General features: G+C 42.2%; 1 protein-coding gene across 1 annotated transcript in view; it reads left to right on the top strand.

Annotated features, from left to right (window-relative positions):
* Nucleotides 1-22,703, top strand: part of SHISA7 (shisa family member 7) — a 59,022-nt gene that overhangs the window by 12,857 nt on the left and 23,462 nt on the right. The window contains exons 2-3 of the mRNA XM_053451467.1: nucleotides 10,131-10,882; nucleotides 15,568-15,722. Coding sequence (XP_053307442.1) covers nucleotides 10,329-10,882; nucleotides 15,568-15,722 — 709 coding nt within the window. The 5' untranslated portion in view covers nucleotides 10,131-10,328. The remainder of the gene's footprint in view (nucleotides 1-10,130; nucleotides 10,883-15,567; nucleotides 15,723-22,703) is intronic.

The following is a 22,703-nucleotide window of genomic DNA, read 5'->3' as shown; positions in this document are numbered from 1 at the left end:
TCCGAATATAGGCCGCACCCCCACTTTAAAGACTTAAAGTGGGGGGGGAAAGTGCGGCCTATATTCGGGCAAATACGGTATATATATATATATATATATATATTTATATATATATATACAATCAAACACACACATAAATACATATATACATATAATCCAAGCAGCTCTTTGTAACCCCTGGATAGTTGTTTTATAATGTGCTTACAGGACTTACTACTCAGCTGTAATGCACAAGGCTTTGAAGCACATTTCCTCTTTGTCTAATCACTATAGAACTAGCCTGGGGTAGCAAAGTGAACTGCAAATTCCTTTTATTATAAAAAAAATAACTTCTCATTCACAATAAGGATATTACTGCCACTTACCGAGTGAACATAACACTACAAACAAATAGGGTTCCTACATGCATCTACCCCTCTGATGAAGCCAAATAGCGAAACACATAGAAACATAGAAAGTGATGGCAGACAAGACCCATTGGGCCCATCTAGTCTGCTCAGCCTCTGAACACTTTCCTTAGTCCCTGGTCTTATCTTATGTCTAGCTTAGCCTTATGCCAATCCCATGCTTGCTTAAATGTCTTCACTATATTAACATCTCGCTTCTGCAGGAAGACTATTCTATGCATACACTACCCTTTCAGTAAAGTAATATTTCCTGATGTGATTTTTAAACCTTTGCCCCTCTAGCTTAAGACTATGTCCTCTTGTTGTGGTAGTATGTCTCCTTTTAAATAAACGCTCTTCCCTTATCGTGTTGATTCCCTTTAAGTATTTAAATGTTTCTATCTTATCTCCCTGTCAATACTTTCTGACAGGCTATGTATGTTAAGATCCTTTAACCTTTCCTGGTAAGTTTTATCCTGTAATCCATGAACCATTTTAGTAGCCCTTTTCTGAATTTTCTCCAACATGGAAATACAGTCTCCAGTACTGTACACAATACTCCAAGTGAGGTCTCACTAGTGCGCTGTACAAAGGCATAAGCACTTTCCTCTTTCTATTACTAATACCTCTCCCTATACAACCAAGCATTTTGCTAGCCTTTCCTGTTGCTCTATTGTAATGTTTACCTACCTTTAAATCCTCTGAAATAATCACCCCTTAATCCCTTTCCTCACACATTGAGGTTAGGACAGTATCAGATATTCTGTACTCTGCCCTTGGGTTTTTATGCCCCAGGTGCATTACTTTGCATTTATCCACTTTAAATAACAGTTGCCACAGGTCTGACCATTTTTCGAGTTTACCTAAATCATTTGCCATTTGGCTTCTTCCTCCAGGAACAATAACCCTGTTACAAATTTTTGTGTAGTCCGCAAAAAGACATACCTTACCATCAAGATACCATCATATCTGCAATATCCCTAATTAAAATATCCAAGTACAGATCCCTGAGTTACCCCACTGGTAACAAGACCTTGCTACAAATATATACCATTGACTTCAACCCTCTTTTTTTTCTGTCACTCAGCCACTGCCTAATCCATTCAACAATATTGGGATGGAAACACATGATTGCAGTTTATTGATAAGTCTTCTATGTGGGAAATCCAGATACGCAATGTCTACTGCACCACCTTGATCAATTACTTCAGTCACCCAATCAAAAAAATCAATATTAGTTTGACATGATCTTCCTGAGGTAAACCCATGTTGTTTTTGATCTTGAAACCCATGTAACTTCAGATGTTCGAAAATCCTATCCTTTAGTTTCCATTAATTTCCCCACTACAGATGTAAGACTTACTGGCCTGTAGTTGCCCGACTCCTCCCAACTGCTGAAGGGGTTAAGCTTATTTTCATATATATGAAGCTTAGTCTTTAAGTGCTACCTTCTTCTTCAATATATGTGCCACATCTGTTGGTTGGGTTTTTCTTTTAGTCTCACTGAGAAGTATAATGCAGTGTTTTGCTGGAATTCTGGAAAAAACAGTCTTTCTAAGATTTAATATCCATATATTAAACCACATTGATTGATGATCACTGGAGCCAAAACACACCATATATTAATATCTCCAATTCATAGCATTTAGCTATCTTGTCAGAACCTCCGAAACAATAGAGAGGATACAACACGCTGCAAATGCTTACCTAACTGTTACTCACCTGCCGCCACAGAGGAGAGGGAGGACCCCCACCCTCTCAGCTGCAACAGCAGCCGCACGGAGGAGAGGGAGATCCTACTCCTCCTCTCAGCCGCAACAGCTGCCGACACAGAGGAGAGGGAGACCCCCCTCCATCGCAAGACTACCGCCACAGCAGCCGTCACGGAAGAGAGGGAGACCCCCTCCTCCTCCTCTCGTCTACCGCTGTGTTCTGCTGAAGAGCCGAGCAGCAGAGGGAGACCCCCTTCCGTGCTTCGGCAATCTCCCAAACTACAGCTCTTTATAATGGGAGATTATGCCACACTCAAGATGACGGCAAATCCTGATACCAGAAGTGACGTTTGTACTGTTTTGGCTTCAAATTTGAGTCTACACTTCCAGTTCCTATTTAAACACCTCGGTCTGAAGGATCCTTGCCTTCGTTTTCTTATATCAGTCCTTTCGTGTTTGACCTCGACCTTGTTTCTTGACTATGTCATTCTCCGGCATCCTGAGCTTGGTGTGTTTAGTCGTTTATACTGTTTTCCGACATCCTGACCTCGGCATGTTGACCACTTATCATACCCTTGGGTCCTACCTGACTTTGGTATCTCCTATCCAGCTGTGCGTGACACTAGCTTACTAAAAACATCTGTTACCACACTAACCTCCTTACATGGCACCCAGGTCTCTATCCCAATTTTAATTGGGTGTTCTGTGTCTAAGATGTAGCTCCAGAAAGGCATGGTTGCAACACATCTCTTAGTATAGTGGCACATCACCATGAAAACTTTCACTCACTGGACTTTAATCTTCTTACCTTTTATCAGTTGATGTAGTCTTATCTACCTGTGAAGATAGGGATGGGGTATCAGAAACACTTCAGTGCAACAAGGCCACACATAAAGACACCAGGGATGGATTATGAAATAGTTACATAAGTTTAGAAAATCAGCTACATTGTATATAATAAACTTTACACCTTAATAATAATAAATCGACTATATACAGTGCTATGGATGGGCTGGGCATTTGTCCGTCCTAAATCTAAACTAAACGGCCACTGCACAGGGCCAGAATAACGTAGGGGCTGATGGAGCAGCAGCTCCAGGCCCCTACCTGCCCTCTGTTTGTGAGTAATGTGAGTAAACAAATGAATATGTGGGTGATAGCATGGGTGTGTCAGTAGGGGGAAAGCATGGAACAGGGAGGCGGGGGGCAAAAGTGGCAAGTCCTATACTTCCAATCTGGGTGTTGGGCAGATCCTTTGCATGCAACCAAAGTGCCAGGACTGAATTGATAATAAAGGGAGGGCATTAATTCACAAGGGGTGCTGGCTGGTTGCATCGCATAAATCAATACTAAAGGGGGGTGGTAGGTCTTGGGATAGATTTACAATTTGAGGCTAGCTAGGGGCAATACACAAGGGTGTGCGGGCATTAGGGTGACCTCATCGGTCATGTTTTTTATATAACTTTTACATATTGCTGACTAGCCCAGATAAAATGCTGCCCTGCAGTATGGAGGATGTACAGACTCATGGAAGAAACCAACTAGTCAGAAATACATCACTCATCCTGCAGGGCAGCATTTTATCTGTGCTGGTGGCATCAATACACCAAGGGGGGGACAGCTGGGGCCATTACATAAATCAATACTAACACGAGGGGCAGGCTGGGGGCGATACACAAGGGGGCAAAAACACCAAAGGGGGGGTCAATGACAAAGCAGTGTGGGAAATACTTTTTTTATTGCTGTAGCTTAGCCTATCCAGATGTGGGTGTTAGTGTTGCAGAGCCTGTCTTAGTGTGTGTGTGTTCGGGTGTCAGTGTGGCAAAGCCTGTCCTGGTGTGTATCTTTGGGTGTCGGTGTAGAAGAACCTGTCCTGGTGTGTGTGTTTGGCTGTCGGTGTGGCAGAGCCTATCCTGATGTGTGTGTTTGGGTGGCAGTGTGGCAGGGCCTGTCCTGGTATGTATGTTTGGGTGTTGGTGTGGTAGAGCCTGTGCTGGTGTGGGTGTTGGTGTGGCAGAGGCTGTCCCGGTGTGTGTTTGGGTGTCGGTGTGGCAGAGCCTGTCCTGGTGTGTGTGTATTTGGGAGTCGGTGTAACAGAGCCTGTCCTGCTGTGTGTATTTGGGTGTTAGTGTGGCAGAGCCAGTCCTGGTGTGTGTGTTTGGTTGTCGGTGTGGCAGAGTCTGTTCTGGTGTGTGTTTTTGGGTGTGGGTGTGGCAGAGCCTGTCCTGATGTGTGTGTGTGTTTGGGTGTCGGTGTGGAAGAACCTGTCCTGGTGTGTGCATCTGTTTCCTAACACTTTACTTACTGTAGGAATAAATCGAACTATTTAATTTTTACTTATCCAGAGATAAAACTCCCTTCTGAATTTGTAGTCACTTCAGAGGACCAAACTCTCTAGGCTGAGAAATCAATGAGAGGAAAAGTAACAGTTTTGTGTTTCAATCTGCATATATTAATAGAAAAAAGATTAGTGGCACTAAATTGTGACTTCAGGTGTCCCGTGCATGATGACTTTTCTTTTACATAGTTACATAGGCTGAAAAAAGACATGCATTCATGAAGTTCAGCCTTTTCCACATCTGTTAATTGCTGTTGCAAAAAAAATCCAGTTTGTAGCCGTTTCCAATTTTGCAACAAACTAGGAGAAAAAAATGATTTCGTGACCCCCGAATGGCAGATCAATCCTTGGATCAAGAAGATATTTCCCCATAATTTAATTTTTTTTATCCCTGAATATTATGTTTTTGCAAGTATTCATCCAGTTACCGTTTAAACGTCTGTACAAAGTACCTCTGCAGGCAGATAATTCCATATCCTTATTGTTCTTACTGTAAAAACCCCTTTGCCTTAGACTAAATCACCTTTCTTTCTGTCTAAATGCGTGACCACGTGTCCTTTGCAAAGTCCTTTTTATGAATGGATTTCCAGACAATTGTTTGTATAAAAATATTTAAATTTGTTAACCTTTCTTTATAACTAAAGTGTTCCATTCCTTTTATGGCAGTACTGTCTGATGTCGTTGGTCACTCCGTGCCAGAAGAAAGTCTGGGTCAGTCAGTGATTAGTCATGGTCACCCCGAGGTGGCTGGCTAGGGAAATGTCGTCCCTATCCTCAACATGTCATGTCGGTACTTCCAGGGAACCACTAGCTGTCTTTTGGGCAGATTAAATGACTTTTTCCCTTCCGTCACCCTATACAACAGACCCTTATCCCACTCTAGTTGCCCCACCCAGTCCTTAGCTCGGTAAGAGACAAGAGTCGGGTCCGCCAAAGTCTCCTGCGCAAAGTCAGTCGGGGAAGCCCACTGTACAGGGGGTAGGGTCGGGGGAGGGGTAAATTGGTCAGGGTTGTGTCTTACCTGGGTCCCGTCATCGAGCAGAGCCGTTTCACGCTTAGCCTGCTGCCTGGTGGTGACCGGATAAGCTTCCGTGGCTGGGGCAGAACAAAGGAGGAGTTCAGCCCCCCAAATCGTTCCCCAACAGTACCTCCGCAGAGGTTCTCAATTACGCCCACCTCCATCTCTCTAGACCCAGCCTCCCAATCAATAAAGACCCTTGCGCTGGGGACCCGCATAATCCTTCCCCCGGCTACTCGCACAGCCACTGTTCTGCCAGTTTGTTCCTGGAGATGAACCAGGGTCGGCTGAACCAAGGTCAGGGTAGCTCCGGTGTCCCGAAGTCCCTGTACCTGCCGACCGTTGACCCATACTCTTTGCCTGTGGTGGCTCCTGTTGTCGGCTGCGGCTGCCTGCACCGGGTCTGCTTTGTGCAGGATCCCCAGCTCTTCCTCGCACCAGTCTTTGGAAGTAGGTCCAGATTCCACGCAGTGGGCGGCTGCCCATGGAACTGCCGCCGGTCTCCTCCACATTTCCCGGGATGATGGTTTCTCCTGCGGGCAGTCCCACCGGTAGAGGCCCACTTGGTCGCATGTGTGGTATCACACCCTAGTGACATTTTGTGGTGGGCGAGAGTACGTTACCGGTGTGGGACGGCTTGGAGCTGGGTTCTGTGGGGCTGCTGGTGTCCATCTTGTTGCGGGCGGAGCTGCTGGTGTCCACCTGGCTGCTGGTCTGCTTACAGTAGTTGATGACCGCCTGGCATCAATATACTGGTCTGCCAGTACCGCCACCTTGTCCAGGGACGTGGGTTTCTTATCTTTTACCCATTCTTTAAAGGGTACCGGCAAATGTTCGTAAAATTGTTCCAGGATTATCTGTAACAGACGCTGCCGGATGGGATCCTCACGCATGCGCACGCCTCTCCTAAGATAGCCGACCATTTACTCATGTGGCAGTAGACCCATGTGCAGCCCATTTCTCTGTGTATTTATGCAATTACCTTGAGGTAGAGTTATCTGCCTGGGGGCTATTTGTGGGATCCTTAGCGGTCCACTAACTGCCTGTCAAAGAGTTTCTTGCTTTGTTTCTCTGGGCTCAGTTGCGATTTTGTGTTGTTCCAAGTTCTGACTTCGGCTTCGTCTCACGGTTATCCTGACTTCTCCAACCCTTGACTTCGGCTTCATCTCACGATTATCCGGACTTCTCCAGCCCCTACCCGGCTTCGTTTTGGTGTGCTACTCCAGTACCATTGTGGCTGCCTCTGGCTCGTGCCCGGGTTCTGCACTGTGGATCCTAAGCTACTGATCCTGACCATTCCTGGCCGTTACAGTATCAGCTGCATAACATGGTCAATTGTCTCTACTTGGCAGCCGGTCACCCAGCCTTCCGCTGCCCGGGTCAGTTGATGTGCCTATTCCGTAAACGGCTGACCTTTTTTTCTACGCAAATTCCGGAATTTAATCCGGTGAGCCTCCGGGTTGATGCCATACCTGGCCAGCAAGCGTTCTTTCACCTGCTCATAGTCCCGGCTCTCTTCCTCTCGTACCGCTTGGTATACCTCGGCAGCTCTGCCCGTTAGATGGCTTACCAAGACGGTCACCCAGTAGATTTCTTCCAGTCCTTGTAGTTGACACTGCCTCTCGAAGACTTGCAGGAAGCTGTCTATGTCCTCCTTCCCGTCTTCAAACATTTACTTATGGCAGGTACCGTGTCCGGATTCAGTTCTTTTCCCGGCACTGTTCACCTCTGCCATGCGGTGCTGTGTTGCCTCAGAGATCATTTTCTTTGGACGATTTCCTGTGAGCTGTCTTTGCCTAGGAGGTCCAGGCGCCACTGGACTTCCCTTTGGACAGGCAACATGTCCGATCCCCTGTAACACTGGTAATGGAGAAGGAACCTAGGATGCAGAGAATGGTGTTCAATATCAGATTTATTCAGCAACAGAATGAACAGGTCGCTTAGCGCCGTTTAGGTAACCAGGTCTTTTCAGAGGAACAGGAACGCCAGGTAAAGATGCGACGAGAAGGCAAAGAAACAAACTTTGTAAAATGAGGAGCACCGATTAGGAAACCAGGTCTTCAGAGGAACAGGTACGTTCTGGTAAATATGCAGCATAGCAGGATAGCAATGAGGTTTTAGGAATATACTGCTCACAGCAGTGAGCTCAGCAAACACGATAACCGAGCACGGAATGCAAGCCAGTGCTCGGTTTTAAACTTGCTGCGATCAATCACCCCGTCCCCAGCTAGGGACGTCACGGACAGTGCGTCCTTCCGTCGCCATGGAGGCAAGGGATAAGAGGGGAGCGTGGGGAGCGCACACGTCCTCTGTCCTCCTCCTGGCATTCGAAGAGGAGGCAGGAGGAGGAGTCTTTGTGAGCACCCCCTACACACGGGTGCTCTGGAGAACGGTAGCCGCGAACCGGAGGCGTGGGTACTCGGAAGGTGAGCTCCTCTGGTCACCTTCCATCAGCTCTTTCATGACCGCCTTGCTTTTTATTGCTGGCTGGCTATCAGTCCTCTAGCTTCCAGTAGATCTTTGAGGGTGCTCCGCTTTAGTCGATCCACTGGCAAGCTGCGTTGCTGAGACCGGGGTCAAGCCAACGGCTATATTTCCCCCAGCGGGGCTGGTCTCAGTGTGGATCCTGGAGAAGTCGGATCCCTCCGCTGCCATCCAGTTGTGACGGACCAACCAGGGACCTAAGGTTGTCCTCTAGTCAAGAGCGACTTCTCCCTTCAGGACGATAGTCCACCGCAATCCGTAGGCAATATCCCCTAGCAAAGTAAAGAGATATCGCTATCCAGTACCCAAAAAAACAGGCGAAATTAGTCTTTAGGTACAACAAAAGGAATCTGTTTATTATGGGACAAGTGTCGCCTTTTAAAGGAAGGGACACCACAAGGGGGGAACAATACAAAAGGACACAGGCGCTACTAAGATAAGGAGCACGCATTACCTTTATTAGATTATCTCCCAGACCTTAGTGTGCCGTGTGCGAACTATTACAGAATAAGGCAATAAAATAAATTTTTATTATTAACACAGTGAAGAGCTTCATGTCACTGGATAACATTAACTGAGGGGTACAATCCGTGAAAATAGCGACGTCCTAGAGTCCAGCAAAGTCCTCGAACCACTGAGTGGAAGAACCAGCGGACCGGACACGAGGTGGTAGCCGCAAACAGTTCCATAGGAAGCAGTCCTAGGTACCACTGGCCTTCGGAGTTAACTTACTAGGTGGTCGATGTACTCAGCCCTCCGCTAAATCTAAGATAGAGTCCCAGGGATGTAAAGATGATACGGTGAAAATGGCGACCTGATCCTAGTAGGAGAAAAGCAAAGCGACGTGAGTGAAATGTCCCGGTCTCACTCACGAATGCCCCTGGAGCCTGTCCGTGCTCCGATCAGGTCGCTCTTTTGGGAATAGTCCTCTGGGAGTCAGGGCAACAATAGCGAAGGGATAGGGTGACTCTAGGAACCGTCACAGTCTTTATCCCAGTACTTTGTATTATTTATGCAGTTTTTTCAGAATTGCTTTTGTGTCTATATATTGTATTTTGGGGAGTTTATTTTGCCTTTTTCAGAACTGCTTATGTCCAATTTGCTACATTTTTAATTTATTTAGTTTTTGTCCTGTTGTATTGATATATTTGCAGCTGTTTTGGAACTGCTTTTCTGTTAATATATTGATCTATTTCATGTTAATGCAATTGATAATAGGGGCCCACAGTCTAAGACAGGCCAGGACCTGATTTGCACACAAGTATAAGAGTCAGTTCTTACATTTCCTGGGAACACGGGTGAAGGGCAAAATCCTCACTGACAATCTACATTGGCTCCAGTAGTTTGAGAAAAGTAGACAGATACTTGTCAGGAGGGTACAGGCCTTTCGTCGCTGGAGGAGGTTAGAGGTGGTCAAATGAATCAGCCTCTTGAAATAAGACAGCAGGTGGGTCAAGGGGCAGAGAAGACCCATATACTGGAGATAAGGGGATTGTCAAAAACAGGCCAGGGTCACTGAAAGGCAAACAAATACTTGGTCTGGACATAGCCAAAGTCAGAACAGGAGATGGACAGAATGGTCGGGGACGAGCCAGGATCAAAAACCGGACGAGCAGAAGAATACTTGGTCAAGACGTAGCCAAAATCAGTCAGGAGACGGTCAGGATGGTCCGAACATTAGCCAAGGTCAAACCAGAAGAACACAGAGCAAGCACAACATACACAGCCAAAAAATACATAAGGCAGTAACTCAGGCAGTTCACTGAAGTCCTCTGATTGTCTAAACAGCCCTCCTATTCAAAGGGGTTTAAACGAGGCGACAGCCGCAAACGCTGTCTGTCACCTTAAGGAAGACTGTACAGAAGCCGGAACTACTGTGCCTCCATATAGCACTGATTTATGTGATGCAAGAGCACAGACACTCTTGGTCAGAGTCCCAGGTGGGCATGGTGTGTAGCTGTTCTAGACAATGAATTTCCATATGCTGAGGGTTTAACCATTTAATATGGTTTATTGTAGGATACATAGATATTGTTTTTATTTTATTTTTTGTATATTGTTTTTATAGGTTGAAATACTGATAGAAATGAATGAGACTCAGAAACAGAATTTAGTTATACATATATGACATGATTCATGATTTAAATGCAATAACAACTCAAAATAATTTTAAACTTTCCTTTCTTTTTTAGGTTTTCTTTGGAGTCCCTTTTTTTAGTGAAGATGTTTTATAAAAATTTAAGAAAACATTAGAAGACAAGTGTGAGGTACATCATTATTCTTCACAGAACAACCACAGCATCTGGAACGTGATCAACTCACCAAAATCAAAGGATACAATCATACATTTAAAAGAAAACATATTTGCTACTGTAATTGTCTGACCTGCCATGTATCATTTTTTGACAGTGTTACTAAGTGTTATTATGGATGCTGTCCGTGTACACTCAGCTCTCAGTTTTGGAGTTGTGCAAAGTGAATGGCAGATTAACCAAACACAGGCTTTGCCAATGCTGCTTGCACATATTAAGCGCCCACATGCCCAGAACACTTCTTCAGGAAAAATCCAAATCAACCCAGACATGTGCTATGGATACTATGATGTGATGGGGCAGTATGATGCCACATTTAACTGTACAACAGGCACTTTTCGATACTGTTGCGGCACCTGTCACTATCGCTTTTGTTGTGAGCATCATCACAAGCGCTTGGACCAGGACAGTTGTCGTAACTACAATAGCCCATTTTGGGCACGTGTTACCCAGCCTACCACTACCAGTGCTAACAGCAAGTTGAACAATAATGGACATGCAGACCAAACCAATAGCACTGTCTATGTCATCTGTGGTGTCATTAGTTTCACCCTAGCCGTGGGCATCGGAGCAAAGATTGTATTCAACAAGACCTCTCGGCGCCCACGGGGGAGAGAGATTAATGTACCCAGGTGAGCAGAGAGGGTTGAATTAAACAAAAACTATTGCATTATTACAAAATATTGCATTATTATTATGTGACTTTCTAATCTAATATTAAACATAATTTGCCAGTTAATATGTAACTTGCTATATCAGGTAAAGTTAAAAAGGAGGGCCATATCAGCTTATTTAGAGTATGGTCGAATTGTAATTGATGTGTTACACTTATTCAGCTTTTAATATTATTATGAACCTTTAGTGAAACTTTAAGGGGAAATGCTCAGTAATGATAGATATATAAATAGTAGACTGGTAAATTAGACAATACTCTCAGATAAATGTGAGTTACCCACTGGTAACAGGATGAGATGTGTGCCTCTCATAAGTATACCTGGGAACTCTCTGGGTTTGACCTGGAGAACTCCGGGAGAAGCTCCGGTTCTCAGGGTCAACACCAGAATCCTACGGGTCGCAGGAGTGGGGTCTTGACACGCTCCACTCCCCGCCCATTTCCCCTTTAAATGTCAGTATGCAGTCCTGGCCCCAATCCCCCTGAGCAGAGGGTATTTTTGTGGATTATCCGTCAAGGTTGATGTAAATGTCCAATTTTTCCATGCACTCATTGTGAATACACCCCATTAAGTCTGTACTTGTTACAATCCCTACAAACCATTTTCTAAAAACTGAGCAAACAATTATTGAAGAACATAAGTGCTTATGTTACTTTGCTCTTTTGTCTTCTACGCCTTACAATTCAGTGGGTTACACTCTAAGTGATAAATAATTTTGTTTATAACAAACATATGGCAATGATATGAAAAGTTCATTGCATGCCAAATTCAGGAAATCCTTAAAATGAAGAAAAACTTAACACTAATTAACAAAGAAATTAAAACTAATGGCTACGAATAATATACCCTTTAAGGTAAGGATCTGCACTGTGTTCCAGTAATATATGCTTCTTTGTGTATAAACTGCATTGTAAATAGACAGTAACTTAGTATGTTCAAACAATACCATTGCAGAGGGAAATATAGCATTGAGCTTCCTGACTGCCGCGTGAGATCGGCAGTCAGGGCAACTGGGATCACAAGAGCCCTGCTACTTACCTGTGGGAGGGTCTTTTGTACTGCACAGACGAAGCGGAACCCAGCAGAGTCACGTGAATGTATGTGAAATCACATGACTCTGCTCCAGTCCTGTATGTTCTGCTTTTTAAAAAAATACCCAGACCCTTTTTTTGATACCACCACCTCTCTTGGCTGTGAACGCGATATCTTTATTACTGGAAATAATCCCTTAATTAACATTTGTGTTAATTAACAGGTCACTGGAGAGGTCTTTATATTGGCCCTGCATGTGCTGTATTAATAAAATGTTATAACATCCCCTCTAAGACAGCGGTCCCCAACCTTTTTGGCACCAGGGACCTGTTTTGTGGAAGATAATTTTTCCACAGGCCGTGGGCGGGGTGTTTTGGGTCTGATTCGAGTGCATTACATTTATTGTGCATTTTACTTCTATTATTATTACATTTAAAATATAATGAAATAAATTTGAAACTTCTCTGCTTGTCTTTCCATCCATAAAAAGCACATACAATTGTGCCACTCTGCCCGCCAGATATGCTTTATGCCCCCCAGTTATGACACTCTGCTCCCCTGAAATGCTTTATGCCCCCCTAGATATGCCACTCTGTGCACCAAATATGCCACTCTGCCTCCTGATATGCTTTATGCCACCATGCCCCCTAGATATGCCACTATACCCCCCTAGATATGCCACTATGCCTGCTGATATGCTTTATGCCCCGTAGATATGCCACTCTGCTCCCCTGATATGCTTTATGCCCCACTAGATATGCCACTCTGACCCCCCCGACTTACCAATGCACCCCCAGACTCCCTGGTGCCTAGTGGGGGCAGCCGGTGTACGTCTGCGCGATGCGCCTAGACAACCTCTGCTGCTGCTCGTCACATCCGCCGGGCTTCTATGTTGGCGCTCCGTCAAGTGCCGGAAGTGCCCGCAGCAGCAGGGTTGTCTGCATCACACAGTTGTCCACGGCTGCCAGAGAGGAGGATCCACCCAGAACTGCCGTGTGGCCAGTTGCTTATAGACCATGGCCTGGTACCAGTCCACGGCCCTGTGGTTGGGGACCCCTGCTCTAAGACACTGTTTATCTAGCATATATAAATGGAACTTTTTTAGTCTCTCTTCATAACTAAGATCTTCCAATCCCCTTACTAATTTTGTAGCATTCCTTGAAGTTTTTGTAGTTCCATAATAACCTTCTTAAGGACCGGTGCCCAGAATTGCACTGCATATTCAAGGTGAGGTCTTAATAGTGACTTATAAAGAGAGAAGATTATATCTTACACCTGTGAATCAATACACCGTTTTATGCATGCCAATGTCTCATTGGCCTTTGCAGCTGTTGACTGGCATTGTGCACTGTTGCTAAATCTGTTGACTACAGTTATTCCTAAATCCTTCTCCTTAGTAGTTGTTCCCAAGGAGATACCTTTTAAAGTATATGTGTCATTGTTATTAATTTTCCCATAATGCATAACTTTATATTTGTCTGTATTGAACTTCATTTGCCACTTGACTACCTGGTCCCCCACTCTATCTAAATCCTCCTGCAGAGATGCAAGATCAAGGTTAGACTAACTTTGTGTTATAAGCAAACACTGAGACATGACTCTCAATGCAATGTGGAAGATCATTGATAAATGAAAAAGAAGAAGACCCAGGACAGACCACTGAAATATTCCACTTAATAAGTTGGTCTAGTTTGAGAATGTTCCATTTACAGCCACTCTGTGCATTATATTTTTTAGCCAAATTCAAAATACATTTGCCCCTAAGTCTATTTCTAACGATTTGTACAGTAACATTTTATGTGGAACCAAAATCCAAATAGATCACATCTACTGCCACTCCTAGATCTATATTGTTACTGACTTCATAGAATGCTATTAGGTTGGATTGACAAGACCCGTCTTTCATGAAACCCTGCTGATTACTACTTTTTATATTCGCATTCAAGATGTATTCTTGAATGTATGCCTTTATGTATTTATAATATTGGCTTTATCTCTGTTCTCACTAACAAAATGTCCCATTTCAGATAGTATTTATTTATATAATTAGATTTACATACTTAAAAAAAACATTTGGGATTAGTTTGACTCTACTTTGCCAACAGGTTCTTATTTTACAATTGCTCCATTTTAATTGCTTTTTTGCAGGCTTTCTTGGCATCTATGCACTCTGTAGATAATGCTGCTGATCCCTTGCTTCATAATGTTTGAATGCCATTTTTTTGTATTTAATTTCTTGTTTTACATTACTGGTAAGTGGTTTTAATTTCTGTCTTTTTGGATTTGTTTCCCAAAGGTATATATTGATGTGTTTAATGTTGTAATGTTTACTTAAAGCTATTCCACTTGTCTGTGTTCTGTCCAGAAAACAATCCTTCCAAGTGTATATGTTCAAGTGTCAAAGTTGGCCCTTCTTAAATTAAGTGTGTTGGTGGAGTAGTTACTAATTATCTTTTTAAAATCTGAAACCATGAAAATGAAACCATGTTACGGTCATTATTTTCAAAGTGTTCTCTTACTTGGATGTTTGTGATACGCAGCTAATTTGAAGTTATTACCAATTCGAGCCAAGCATCCATTCTGGTTCGGGTGTCAAATAATTATGACATAATTTTTCATTGAACAGGTTACAAAACTCGCTGCCCTTAGTGGAACTAGTTGTTCCACAATTCCGATCTATATCTGGGTATTTAAAATCCCCCATGATTAAAACTTCCCAGATTTGCAGCCTTTTCAATTTTCAATAAAAGTTTATCTCCCCCAATCAATGCCCTAATGTTTGTCAGTGTAGAACATATACAAACAAAGAATGTGCAACCTTTTTAATGTCTGTGCTCCACCCATAGTGTTTCCATGTTAGAGTCATTATACACACCTTCCTTAATACTGGGCTTTAATTTAGAGTTCACATATAAACAAAACCCCTCCTCCTTTGCTATTTCCTCTGTAACCTAGTATGTTTACTGACCAGTCATGTGTATCATCCCACCATGTTTCTTTGACACCCTTGTGGAACCCCAGTACCAGATCAACCTCCAACTCAAGATCCAGCTCCCATCTCTGGCCATTTGCCTCTGGCTTTTCTCAATGTCTCCTGAGTAATATGAGTGTGAGACACTACAGGCAACTCAGACAATACCTTGTCAATGGTCACGCTCTCTTTGTTCCTTAAGACGTAAAGCCCCCAAAAAAGAAGGGATGTGAACCCCAGAGGTGGAATCCGTTGTCTAACCCGGGCACATGAGACCTGAGTGATTTTATCTTTATTAATATGAATTTTTGCAGCCTGGGGGACAGAAGAAGAGGAAGAAGAAGATGCGGTATCCCTGACTGGAAAACCCCTCTTCCTCTTACTCTTTGTGACTTTGTGCAAATTTTGTGACTCTGTGGTGTTTATATCCTTATTCTTTCTCATTTACTTAATTGCATCTTGATGGTAAGACACAAGGCAAATATTTTTCTCTGTTGAGATAACTTAGTGACTCACCAATAGCGCTAGTAAATATAACACTATATTCTCTACTTATAGCAGTATTAAATAATAATTTATTATGTGTAAACTAGATTATTCCCTTCACTTACATATATATTTTTCTATAATTATCTTTCAGAGCCCTTGTGGATATTCTCAGACATCAGTCAGTTCAAGGAAGTCACGGTGAAAGAAACAATAGCACAACTCTAAATTCAGGAACACATGATAATGGGCTATCACGTCCACCCAAAAACCTTTACAACCCTATGATGTCTTTAAAAAACAATCATGGTGAGTAAGCAACAAAAGATATTAATTTTATAATGGCTGAAAAGTTGTTTTGCTGTTAGTTTTTTATTCATCTTTTTTCAGCTGCCTAGGTTTTAAATGTTTTCTAAGTTTTTGAAGTCATATAAGTAGGCATTTTACTATTTTTTTCAGTAGCCAAAACTGAATTGAGTAGATCATAAAATATTGGATGGGTTCACAAACATAAAATAAACTTGGAACATATCCAAATTATAGACTTATATCCACCAAAAAGACACAGAACTCTGCTTCAATTGAAAATGTTAACTAATTCTAGCATAAGACATGATCAGACATTACGATGCTCATGGGTCATATCCACTGCTTTGCCACTAAAATCTTATGTACGATGTATAAACAGGTAAAATATGCTATACTTATGCTTATATAACAGTAGACATTTTCACATTATCTGTGGGGTGTATCCCTTTATAGTTTTCGTTGGTAATTATTTGTGGCTAAACCTTCCATTTCCAGAAGTCATCATTGTCTACAGAACATGCTGCTTTGACTTTTAAATATTTTTGTTGTCTATGGCATTTGATTGTTATATTAACCCCTTCCGGACCGTGACGTACCTGGTACTTCCTGGTCATATGTCACCACCAGACCGGGACATCCCAGGTACGTCATCCCCAAAAACCGTCCCCACATCGCCACAATCGAGCCTGTGATCACTCCCACAGAGTGATTCTGTAGGCTGAAAATGCGATTGCAGAAAAACCTGCAATCGCGTTTTCAGCTGCCACGGGCAGCTTCAGGAAAGGGGGTTGAGTGTTAATTGGGTCCCCACACCTGACACAACATCCCCCTGCTGCCTGATCGCTCCATGAGAGCGACAGTGCAGCGTTAACCCCTTCAATGCCGCAATCAAAGAGACTCCTCCCTGCAATGGCTGGTCTATTTCTGAAAATTCCAAATTTGAAAACTAAAATGCGCATGTTCCAGTTTTGCCCTCATAGCTTCCTCAAAAAATGCATGAACCATGCATGTGAGGTCTTATTGGAACCGGGGGATGTTGGTGAACACAATTTGGTGTTTGGTGCAGTTGCACATATTCTATACAAAATATAATATGAAATCTAAACCAACATTGCAACATATGCACAAAAAAAAATTGGCAGCAAGGGGCGATAAAATCCCTGTTTGAAAAGTGTCAAAATGACCCTAGTTGTACACCTTGACTTATCTACTTTTCATAAACATATAATTTTGGGGGGATAATCAGTATCTGTGACAACTATTGCAGTTATTAGACTACCATGCCAAATTTGAAAAAAAAATTACATTTTAAAAACATGATGCATGCCTTGAAATATTTGCCCTATACTGGTCAAAATAGATGAAAATCCTGGCCATATTGGGTAGTTTCCAAATCAGGACAAGTTAATGAATATATTTTGGATAATTTTTTCCCATTGGTTCAATGTGTGTACAATTTGTATGGATACAAAACTGTAAAAAAATGCATTTTTTTCATTTTTCCCCACTTTTTCCAGTTTATTTCAAACAAAACAATGTACTACCCAGCTTAACCCCTTGATGACAATTGCCGGTCCGGGCACGTCACTCAAAATCGTGACGATTATGACAATTGACGTGCCAGGACCGGCACGTCTTTAAACGGGTGAAAAAATCGATCCGTGATCGATTTTTTCACTCAAACGGTGTTGCTCTAATGCCTCGACATCGAGGCATTGAGCAACACCAAAAAAAACATTCACGCCCCCCCCCGATCGCTCCTAGGAGCAAAAAAAAAAAATGTTTGAAAGACTGCACGTCTTTCAAACATGGCGATCGCGAGTCGCTTCCTTTGCTTAGCTGGTGTTGCTAAGATGCCTCAGTATCGAGGCATCTTTGCAACACCTGTTTAGCAAAGGAAGCGACTCGCGATCGCTTCCTAAATGCTTAACTTACCTTCCCGGTGCCGGTGTCTTCGAAACACACGCGGTGTTTCAAGATGGCGGCGCCCCTCAAGCCGGGGGGCGGAGCCTGCTGACATCATCGGGGGGGTTTGCTGGATGTCATGGACATCCAGTGAATAGCACCCCTAGTGGTCAGATCACTCATAAGAGTGATCATTATTTGCTAAATCAAAGGCAATGTTTTCTAAACATTGCCTTTGATCAGTATTGGATCTGCCTCCCTCCCTCACTTGCTTCTAGTGAGGGAGAGAGACAGATCAGTGTGTATTCCCAATAAAATATATATATATATATATATATATATTGATCCAAAGGCTCTTATAAGAGCCACCCATTTAATATTAACCCCTTCATTGCCATTGATCACTGCATAAACAGTGATCTTGCATAGTGGCAATTGTTTTTGGGTTTTTTTTTTTTTTTTTACTTTTTTTTTTTTACTTTTTTTTTTTACATTTTTGTAGGTTTTTTTTATTTTTATTAGGACCATTAACCCTTTCCTTCCCCACTATTTTTGCTGCAATTGTTACCATGCAGCGGTATACGGCTGAGGAGGCATGTTCCAAATGTGGCCCTTTTGCCCCCAAACAATCTGACAAACCCATGCATGTGGGGTATCAATGTACTCAGGAGATGTTGCTGGACACATATCGGGGTGTTGTGTGACAGCAACATATACCAGGAGCTGTAATTTCACACCTGAAGTACAAAGTATGTGAAAAAAACACCAAAAACAATTACTATCACAAACTTTGACAAGGGTTGGTGGTAGGATTAGTGCATGGAAAGGGTTAAACTATCAGCATCTAAAATACCCTGGGGTGTCTAGTTTTCAAAAATATATGGTTTGGTGGGGTAAATTTAATTTGCTGGCTTCAAAGATGCCCCAAATACCACATAGAGACAGAATTACCAGATTCAGAGAAAAATGGTTTTGAATTAGCAAAACGCTACTTGTACTTATTGCCCCATAACGTGTAGAAGAAAGCAAAAAAACATAAAAACATTGGGTATTTCTAAACTCGGGACAAATAGTAGAATCTATTTAGCAGGTTTTTTCAGTAGTTTTTTATGATGAATAAAAGATTTTTCAAATAAAAGTGAGAAAATGTGGTTTTTTTTTCAATTTTTCGTCATATTTTAATATTTTTATTATAGGAAATTACATCATATGAAAAAAATTTTGGTGTCTGAAGAAAGCCCTTCTTGTCCTGAAAAAAACAATATATAACTTGTGTGGGTTTAGTAAATGGGTTAAGAGAAAATTACAGCTAAACACAAACACCGCAGAAACGATAAAACAGCCATTGTCACGAAGGGTACAAAAAGGAAAATCAGCCTTTGTCACGAAGGGGTTAATATGGTTTCAAATGAAAGCCCTACTTGTGCTGAAAAAAACGATATATGATTTGTGTGGGTGCACTAATTGAAAAAAGACATAGCAAAAACACAAAAACGGCTCTGGTCCTTTAGCGACACCTTAGTATCAACATCCCGGTCCTGTTAGGATAGATTCTAAATGATTCCTTGCGTTATGGGAAATATAATAACAATGCAACATTTACTGGTATCTCCATGGAAAAACTACTAAGGAGAAGAATTTAAGAATAATTGTTGACAACAGACTTACCAACAGTGCGGAATGCCAGTCAGCAGCTGCAAAGGCCAATAAGATAATGGCATGTATAAAATTGGGTATTGATTCATGGGAGGAGGATATCATCTTGCCTCTTTAAAAGTCAAAGGGAAGACCTCACCTTGAATATGCTGTGCAATTCTGGGCAGCAGTTAAGGACATTATAGAACTAGAAAAAGTCCAAAGGAGGGCTACAAAATTTAAGTTATGAAGAGAGACTAAAAAAGTTGCATCTAGAAAACTGGCGTCATAACATTGTATAAATGTGCAGGTCCATTATAAAGCACTCTCTAGTGACCTGTTCATTAACAGAAATGTAACAAAAACTAGTAGAGCAAAGATTACAATGACAACAATTCTTATAGTAAGGACAATAAAGGTATGGAATTCATTGCCAGGAGAGGTGCAATGAATGTCTTTAAAGAGGATCTGTTTTTTTTATTATTATTATTTTTTTTAAGAAAAGCAGAACATTTTGATCCACGGAGAAATCTGATTGCATTTTGGAGTCAAGAAGGAAATGTTTTCAAAAATCAGAAAAAAACTTAATTTGGGTTTATTTGTCTTCTTTTGGATCAAAAGCAGGAAGAATATGTAAAAAAAAAAAAAAAAAGGTTAAACTTGATGTACTTTAACCTAAAAAATTGAATTACTAAACAGTTACTACACCATTGTTAAAGCAGGTTTCCACCTTGCATCGTACTGTTACGTGAAGAGGCAAACTAACATGATCCTCCGGTGCCCTTGCAGGTACACATTACATCAGGTGGTAATGGCTGTCAGGAGGAGGAAGGCAGCTGTAGGGAAAGTAGACAGCGTTTATAAGCAAAGCTCAGCTCATTTGACTAAAATAATAAAACAATATTAGCCTTTAAAGCTCATGTGTATATATTTAGCTGTCCCATGCGGCCTCACCAACAATGAACACATATTAAAGTGCTTTGTAAATACCTTAATATGTATTCTTCAACATGTTTAGGGGATGTGGCTAATCACCAAGACAGATGTCAGAATAGGAGACAAGCTCTCCCACATCACCACGATTAATCACAGCAAAATGTTTCTAAAACACCCAATGGGGGAATCTACTAAAGGACAGAGTACCCCCAGACCACCAGTAACTTGCCAGACCTTATCAAACCCCTCAGTTCAGGACCTATTGCTTTTGTTGGTGGCCTCTTTCACCTCTGAAGGGAGTGAGGAATCAGCAGGTGATCCAGGGGCCCATCACAATACCTCTGAAGCAAATGGTAAATGCATATCATTGCTGGCAAAACCAGCAATAGAAGAACATATCCTTGCCTTCACTAGCAAACTAAAGATTCATGCAGTAGGAATTGCATACTCTTCGGGCAGACATGTAACAGATAGGTAAAAGGGTTGATTTGCTGGAAGAGGAAAGGACAACATATTAAAATAATCTTGAAGGATGAGCAGCAACAACATCTGCAGTTTAAGGGGGTCTGCCATGTAGAAGATCTAGACAACCAAGGGTGTAGGAACAAATATGAATAATAACTGAGCTGGAATCTAGTTCTAGCTCTTTTTAATAAGAGAAGTGTCTGGGGTAAACATTAGAAAAAAATAAACACCCTTATTTTTTCTTAGCTTAAGATAAGGCAATTAAGCCAAGGAATCAATAGGACTCAACTGGTTACCCCACCATGGAATAGATCTCCACCACCTCCACTAACTGCCTTGCATCTGTCTCTACCTGGATGTCTGCACGTTTCTTGAAACGTAACCTCTCCACAGAACTTCTCATCTTCCCCTCCCTCCAATCTTAATTCCCCCATCAATTTCCCTCATTGTTAATGGTGCCATCATCTCCCCGTCTACACATGCACGGTGTCACCCTTGACTTGACCTTTTGTTCACCCCCATTCAGTCTGTCTCTAAAAACTGTCGTCTCCATCTTAAAAACATTGCCCGTATCCACAGCATGCCACTAAAGCTCTTGTCCATGCCCTGATTATCTCCCGTCTTGATTACTGTAACTCTGTCTTAGCTGGTCTCCCTCTTAACCGTCTCACCTCTCTACAATCCACCATGAATGCTGCTGCCAGACTCCTCTTCCTCTCCCAGCGCTTTACTAACGTCTCTCCCCTCTGTCAGTCTCTTCACTGGCTGTCTGTGCGCTTCAGGATTCTTTTCAAAATCTTACTTTCAAAGCCCTTCACAGCGGTTCCCCTCCCTACATCTCCTCACTCATCTCTAAATACACTCCTAACTGGTCTCTCCGCTCATCCAATGATCTCCTTCTATGCTCTCCTCTGATTTCTAGTTCTCATGCATGCTTACAAGATTTTTCCAGGGCTACCTCTATCCTCTGGAATGCCCTCCACTGGTCTATCTGTTTCTCCTCCTGCCTTCGGTCCTTCAAACAATCCCTGAAGACCCACTTCTTGAGCTCACTTCTCCTATTCCTCTAATGCAATACTCACACTAGTGTAACTGGTCCATCCCTTACAATGGAACTTTTACCCTTTTTTTAGGGTGTAATACACCCTAAATCCCTCTAGATTGTAAGCTTGTTTGAGCAGGGCCCTCCTCACCTATTGTCTCTGTAAGTGAATTTGTTATGTTACATACTACTTGTTATGTCCTGTCTACCCATTGTACAGTGCTACGGAATTTGATGGCGCTATATAAAACAATAAATGATAATAAATGACTAGGGATAGAGTGGGCTATAATCTATTGCAGCTCTTTGTAGGATAAGTAGCAGAATGATGAATGGTACTGACTACTGGTCTGGTGAAACAATCTATAAATACACTCATTGTATGCTATATAAAAAGACATTTGAACCACTGAAAGCATGCAAGACATAAAAGTTGAGGACTGAATGGATTTTGGGTTGTGGGGAAGAGTTAAAGGGTACGGCGTGAGTTGTAAAAGAATGCAAGATGAGGAAAAGATGAGGTAGAATAAGGGGAAAATAGGTAAGGGAGAGTTTAGTAGGGGTGTTTTTTTGAGATGGTACAGCATAGTCTCATAAAGGTTTTTATATGCAATGTGTAATATGTAATGAATAAATGTGTTATATGATGTCTCAGCAAAGGTTTTCAGATGATGTTGTGATTTTAGTTGGAATTCTTGCAGACTGGTGCAGAATAGTCCACATTTTATAATCTCCTCCCTTAGAGGATGGTTAAACCCTCTAATGAATGTTTTTAGCCTGAATTCTCCTGAAGAAGGAATCTTCTTTGTTTAAGGAACTGAGATGATCTGATTTTTTCCATAACTATGATTCAGGAGACCTATTTTAAGCAGTAAGCGATAAAAGATTTGTCACAGGGTATTTTAGCAATTCTCCTACTGCCAAAGCTACAGGGGTTGGGGTGCTGTTGGCTAATGTTTGCTTGACCTTTTTAGGAGAAGGAAAGACACAGAGGGCAT

The sequence above is a fragment of the Spea bombifrons genome, chromosome 12 (assembly GCF_027358695.1).
Source record: "Spea bombifrons isolate aSpeBom1 chromosome 12, aSpeBom1.2.pri, whole genome shotgun sequence".
Lineage (NCBI taxonomy): Eukaryota > Metazoa > Chordata > Amphibia > Anura > Pelobatidae > Spea > Spea bombifrons.
This window is presented reverse-complemented; position numbering and strand designations above follow the sequence as displayed.